This window comes from Benincasa hispida, chromosome 9 (assembly GCF_027475165.1).
Source record: "Benincasa hispida cultivar pf3 chromosome 9, pf3_genome.v1.1, whole genome shotgun sequence".
Taxonomy (NCBI): domain Eukaryota; kingdom Viridiplantae; phylum Streptophyta; class Magnoliopsida; order Cucurbitales; family Cucurbitaceae; genus Benincasa; species Benincasa hispida.
In genome coordinates, this window is record NC_143486.1 from 96,887,247 (window position 1) to 96,894,378 (window position 7,132).

At 29.6% G+C, this 7,132-nt stretch overlaps 1 protein-coding gene and 1 pseudogene across 1 annotated transcript; both read left to right on the plus strand.

Annotated features, from left to right (window-relative positions):
- The first annotated feature begins 4,231 nt into the window (after positions 1 to 4,231).
- On the plus strand, positions 4,232 to 5,704 carry LOC150034230 (putative LRR receptor-like serine/threonine-protein kinase At1g53430 pseudogene; annotated as a pseudogene).
- A 372-nt stretch (positions 5,705 to 6,076) lies between these two features.
- Positions 6,077 to 6,770, plus strand: LOC150034231 (uncharacterized). The gene is made up of 2 exons (XM_090317275.1): positions 6,077 to 6,403; positions 6,447 to 6,770. The coding sequence occupies exons 1-2, from the start codon at positions 6,077 to 6,079 to the stop codon at positions 6,768 to 6,770; spliced, it is 651 nt and encodes a 216-aa protein (XP_090173401.1).
- The last annotated feature ends 362 nt before the right edge of the window (positions 6,771 to 7,132 follow it).

The window sequence follows — 7,132 nt, forward strand, 5'->3', positions numbered from 1 at the left end:
CAAACAAAATTTATTTTGAATGATTCAAAGACATGTTCGTGCAATTAAAATTGGTTTTAAATGAAACAAAAATAACTTGTTTACATAATTTCAAAATCACTTCAAAACATTATCTTGAGTTTTTAATTATAGCCAAAATCTTTTTTTTATTTTTTTTTTTGAAAACTAGGTCTCGTTTGGTAACTATTTTGTTTTTTGTTTTTGTTTTTGAAAATTAAGCCTATAGACACTACTTCTACCTCCAAACTTCTTTCATTTCTTATCTACTTTTCACCAATGATTTAAAAAACCAAGTCAATTTTTGAGAACTAAAAAAAGCAACTTTCAAAAAGTTGTTTTCATTTTTAGAATTTGGCTAAACATTCAATCATTGTACTTAAAGAAAAATGCAAATCATTGAAAGAAATATGGATGAAATATGTTAAAATTTTCAAAAACAAAAATAAAAAACCAAATGGTTACCAAACGGACCCTAGTCTTTTAATTTTCAAAACTTTGCTTGGATTTTGAATACATCTATAAAAATAGATGACAAAATAATGAAACCTATATAGGGAAGTAGTGCTCATAATCTTGATTAAAAAAATTAGGCCCCTTTTAATAAATATTTTGTCTTAATTTTTTTAGAATTAATCTTAAAATTAAACACCAACTCTTATCTAAAATTTTCCTGCTTTATTACCTACTTTGATTTTTCTTTTTTATAAATTTGGTTTTATTTTTGAAGTTTGACTTATAATTTATACTATGTTTTTTTAAAAAAAAAATGTGAAAAACTTACCCATAAATTGTGAGGATACAAAAAGATAAAAAAGGTCTTATCAATCAATGTGTCTTTATTAAAATTAAGTAAACTTAATTAAAATGGCATATTGTACATAATGTTTTTCTTACTGTATTTTTCTTTTAGTAAATGACATACTTTTATTATGTTATTGAGTAATTTTTCTTTAAAGAATAAGAATTACTCAAACTAACATGAGTTTATTCAGTGGAAGGTTTAAAGTATATTGCAGAGACGTTGGGAAAGAGAGATTTGAATATTAGTGTAGATTCATGCAGTGATCTGTACGTGATTAGTTGCAATTACACATATCTAAATGATACCGATATGTATGCTCTTTCTCATCTTTCAAGTAGGACCAATATATATATATATATATATATATATTTGTTTTTAAAAAACCATTCTTATAGTTTGCCCTAAATTTTATGTAAAGGCTGTTGAAAAAAATAATGGGCCTGTTTAATAATATTTTCATTTTTTTTTTTTTTTTTTATATATTTTTCATTTTTTAAAAAAGAAGACTTAGTTCCGATCTCTTGTTCTTAATTAGTTTTAGTTCTGAATTTATTGTTATTATTTTTTCCCATAGAAAATAATCAAACTTATATATTAGGTCTATAGTACACCTAAAGTTTTAGGCCATTTTGAGTTATGCTTATTTTGGCTTTTAATTTTCGATACATATCTCTAATATTTTCTATCACATTATTTATAGAATAATATAGTTGAGTTGGATATGAGTCGACATCATTTAAGACAAATGATTCGAGGAAGAGATAATATTGCACGTCAAATTTATTATTGTGGTTAATTTTGCATCAAAACTATTTGTATTTGATAATGCAAATTTTGGTAATTTTTTTAATAAATTTTGATGTATATTATGTATTTTATATTATATAACTCAATTATAGTTACAATATAAAAGACAATAAAAAACCTAAATTAGCATAGCTCAATTAACATAATGTTTGTATTATCAAACTCGATATTAGAGATTTGATAACGTTGAAAATGAAATGTATATGTATAAATTAAAATAAGAATCTTATACTTGATAATCATTTTTTTCTTTACATTATATATCTTTAAAAATTCATAATACTAAAATAATTTGAATTAAGGAATTTTTAGTGTGTTTTTGTGAAGTTTTTTAATTGAATTTTTGATCTCTTAGTTTAAATCTTTGTTAGTAAGAAAATAAACAAACAAATAATATTTACATTAATAATGAGAAAACTTTAAAATAAAAACTTATCACTTCTATAAGAAATAAAAATCCATTTCTAATATATTTATAACTATTATTTAGGTTCCTTTAAAAAAAAAAAAACTATTCTTTTATATATATATATATATAAAGTCTATTCAATCTAAATCTCAATCTCACATAAAAGGTTAAAAAAAAAATCAGGTTTGATAAGAAAAATAAAAAATTGAAAAAGATAGTGATACTTAGCTATTTCTACTCCTGAAAAAGTAAAAAAGAAAAAAAAAAGTTGAAAAAAAGAAGAGATACCTAAAGTAGAAAAAATTGTAGGTGATGCCTAGGAGCTGAAAAAAATATACAATGTTAAAGAATAAGGAAACAAACACAAAAATGTGGCAATAATATTCAAATAAATTAAAAATAAAGGCTTAATCCATACAAGATTAGGGAGAGCGGGTTAACAAATTTAAAACAAAAAACAATGAAGAGTGAATACATGATCGAAACTAAACATTTAACTTTATTTATAGACAAAATTTAGATTTGAAATCTTAATTTGATTTTACAAAAAAAATTTAGATAGATCATTTATTTATTTATCATGCGTGATTCTTAACAAAAAATTGTTTAAAATATTGTTTCTCTTTTGATGCGATAAAATATGATTTTTTTTTTTTCTAATTTTTGTCTTTTAATTTAAATTAGAGACAATTTTTTTATTTTTTTTTTAATTTTATGTGAGATTTCTCAACAAAAATAATATTAAAATTTTATTTTATTTTATTTTTTAATTTTTATCTTAATGCTCAAAATTAGGAAAGAATATTTATTGATGATCTAAATGTCTAATAATCTGGGGAAATTGGAAAATTAAAAGTTTCTCCCACGTAGCCTCTTTTAGATACTATAATATTCTTTATGTTTTCCATTTAATTTGAATTAGACATAAATCTTTTTTTTTTTTTTTTTCTTTTATGCATCACTGGAAAAGTCCAAATATATTGAATCTGGGTGTTAATTTTTTGTTCTAGATATACCAAAATTCTTTATATCTCCCAAAATTTAATTAATTTTTGGCAAAATTTGATATTTGGGCTGAAAGATGTGAAAAATTATATAAGATTTGGTATAAAATTTGGAAAAATTATATAATATATTTATCAAAATTGATAGAATCTCAGTGTAAAGTGTTCGAGATTTCATCGGGAAAGTCCAAAACAATGTGAATTAGTGACAATAACTTTGACAACAATGTTAAATTTCTTCTTTCTTTTTTGTTTCTATTGGAACGATGTAGTCGAATTAGTGACAATAACTTTGAAGGACAAATACCAAGTTTTATTACAAACTGGATAAATGTTACAACAATGTGAGAGCTTCTCTACTTTCTCACTTGTTTAAATTTCACCATTATAATAAGCCGTTATGTGTAACACAAGTATATATTTATTGCGACAGAGAGGCTCAAGCAAGTGGATTGAGTGGCCCTCTTCCTTCTCAAATTGGCCTTTTGACCAAATTAACCGACCTGTTCGTATTCACTTTGATTTCATGAAATAAAAAGAAGAAAGGGAAGAAAGAAAGTTAAGCTGTTTTTCTTTTCATACACATGCAGAAGAATCAGTGACTTGAACGGGGATTCCTCACCATTTCCATCTATTCAGAATTTGACCAATATCATACAGTTGTAATAAGTTAAGCTGTTTTATATTAATCAGGTTTAAGTTTTTTCTGTCAGTATGTAATGCATACAGTTGATAAAGTGTTGTGTTGCCTAGAAACTTTTATATTTTTATAATGAAATTTGTATTGACTATCAAATTCTAATGGTAGCATACACACTGTTTTTGGTTGCATGCTACCATTCAATTAGTTACATTACCTTTTGATTCAAATATTTTGCAGAGATCTCAGCTTTAACAAAATAAGTGGGCAGATTCCTCCCGACTTTGAGTATCTTGCAGGAGTAGAGAACATGTACGGAACTTTATAAAGAAACTTAAATTATAATATCGTGGGACACAACTCAATATGAATAAAATTCATATTATCATCTCATAGGTCATACTGGAAACTTATGTGAATAGTATAAATGTGTAACATCATACTAACTTGTTCTAATATTTACTTGTTTAGATTTTTAACCGGAAACTTGCTAAATGGTTCAGTGCCTGATTGGATGCTAGAGAAAGGAAACAACATGTAAGTTTCTTCCGAGTCATAATTGCACCATAATTGCAGTGAAACAACTTTCCTCCAAGTCAAAGCAAGGAACCCAAGAATTTGTGAATGAGATAGGCCTGATATCTGCTTTGCATCACCCGCATCTAGTTAAGCTTTTATGGATGTTGTACCGAAGAAAACCAACTTTTGTTAGTATATGAATACATGGATAATAATAATCTTGCTCAAGCAGTGTTTGGTAAGTTTTTTTATTGTGTGCTTCAAAATTATGAACATATTTTGTGAGTTCCCATACATGGGATGTATTGACCATATTAATTAACATTTTATGAATTGAAGGACCTGAAGAAAGCCAATTGAAACTAGATTGGCCAACAAGACAGAAAATTTGTATTAGTATAGCCAAAGGTTTGGCTTATCTTCATGAGGAATCAAGATTGAAGATTGTTCACAGAGATATCAAAGCGAATAATGTATTGTTAGATAAAAATCTCAACCCCAAGATTTCGGACTTTGGTCTTGCCAAGCTTGACGAAGAAGGAAATATCCACATAAAGCACTCGAATTGCTGGAACTTTGCGAGTCTTTTTGAATAAACTATTCTTTTCTTTCCTTCTTTTCCATAATTGATCCAACTAGGTTTTGAATCGTTTACAGTCTGTGCCTACCCAACTCCAATCAGACTTCGATAATGCTATCAAACTAATAGCATCTACGTTCTTACCTAGCAACAATGTATAGTGTTAAAAAGTTATTAAATTTGAGTTCTCCGGTAAATGCATTCTCACATTATTAATGCCAAATATCTCGATTTTGCAGTGGTTATATTGCGCCAGAGTATGCAATGCGAGGTTACTTAACTGATAAAGCAGACGTTTACAGTTTTGGCATTGTGGCCTTGGAAATATTTAGTGGAAGGAGCAATACTACTTATCGATCAAAGGATGATTGCTTTTATCTACTTGATTGGGTAACTTGAATTTCATTCTTATGGGAATTGTAGCTTTCTTTGTTTTTATTGCATTTTATCTGGTAATGTCATTTGCAAGGAAATTCAACTTATTACTGGTATTCTTGTAATGTTACTACTTTGGTTAATAAATAGGCATGGAAATTACCTTATTGAAGCTGTGCAATTCTGATATGTTGTTGATATATGCTAATTACTATGGTTTCAGGCACTTGAACTAAAAGAAAAAGAGAGTTTAATGGAGCTAGTTGATCCAAGGTTAGGGCCTAATTTCAACCAGAGAGAGGCCATGAACATGATCAATATTGCTCTGCATTGCACCAATGTGGTTCCAGCAGAAAGGCCTAAGATGTCTGTAGTAATGGGGATGTTGGAAGGCAAGATTGTTGTCAAGGAATTGGTTTCACATCCAAATGAGTCAAGAGCAAAGATGGGTGCAATTTTGGAGCAAAGTTTGGAACAAACTAACAATCAGAAAGTTTGGAACAAACTAACAATCAGAACCAGACAGAAGTTGACATCTCAAGTACCAATTATTCTTCAACATCAATGAGTAAAAACTAGACTCTCAAATTACATCTGCAACAGCAACTCAACTTCTCTGGAACGATATGTTGTGATCATTGTTGAAAAGTTTGTCATTATTAAACTTTATTTATGGCATTTAGTGTGACTTTTGGGTTTTGTGACTTTTAGTTTTTTGTAACCAATAGTGATTTTTGAGTTATAGGAGTTATGTGAGTTATGAGCATTTGATGACATTTATTGCTTTAAATCATTGGCATTCCTATGGTTATGTTTGTAAGCCTATATAAAGGCATGCTTAGTTGAATGGAAAATATATCTCTCATTTTTCATATTTGTCCTCCATTTTTTTTTTTCTAACGTAGTGGTATTAGAGCTAGTAGAAAATATTGAGAGAAAAATGGCCAACGGTAGGATAGGTTCACTTCAACTACCAATACTTACCAAGCTTAACTATGACAATTGGAGCATCAAGATAACAGGGTTACTAGGAGCACAAGACATGCAGGAGTTCGTGGAGAACAGTTTCCAAGAGGCAGAAGCTAGAGCCGATCAAGCACAAAGAGATGCGTTAAAGGAGACAAGAAAGAAGGACAAGAAGGCCCTTTATATCTTGTATCAATCGGTGGACGAAGATACATTTGAGACCATCGCCAATGCGGAGACGTCAAAGGCGGTATGGGACAAGCTCCAATCAACTCATAGAGGAGCCGATTGTGTGAAAAAGGTACGGTTGCAAACCTTGTGAGTTTGAATCTTTACAAATGAAGGAGATGGAGGTGATAGCGGAATATCACACAAAAGTAATGGCTGTCGTCAACCAATTGAGACGAAATGGTGAAGAAATCACCGATGTTCGTGTCATGGAGAAGGTTCTACGAAGTCTAAATAAAAAGTTCGAGATTATCGTCACAACGATCGAGGAGACACAGGATCTTGAGAACATGACAATTGAACAATTTATAGGCTCGTTACAAGCCTATGAGGAGAAAAAAAAAAGGAGGATGGAGCAAATAGAGACCGTTGAACAACTTCTCCAATTCAAAATCAAGGAGGAGAATAGTCATGGACGTGGAAGAAGTCGTGGTGGTTGAGGCCATGGTGGAAGAGGTGAAGCCAACACCGATATTTCTCAAAACTCGTCTGAATCCATAAGAGGAAGAGAAGGTCGAGGTCGTGGAAGACGTGGTGGAAGGTTCGGGAGAGATAAATCTCAGGTAAAATGTTATAATTGTAACAAATATGGACATTATGCGAATGAGTGTTACTCATCTCAAACAGAGTCGATTGATCGAAAGCATCAGGACCGATCAACTGCTAGCACATCAAAAGACCATCAAGGGCAATCCAATTATGCAGAGGAGAATGAAATCTTATTTATGGTTTCAAAGGGAGAAGAAGAGAGTCAAGATAGTATGTGATATCTTGACACAGGAGCCTTAAATCACATGTGTGG

Excerpts from the sequence above, each read along its gene's own strand:
- LOC150034231 (XM_090317275.1), top strand. The coding sequence starts at position 6,077 with ATGGCCAACGGTAGGATAGGTTCACTTCAACTACCAATACTTACCAAG. Across the intron at positions 6,404-6,446 it reads GAGCCGATTGTGTGAAAAAG|GAGATGGAGGTGATAGCGGA; the intron begins GTACGGTTGCAA and ends TTACAAATGAAG.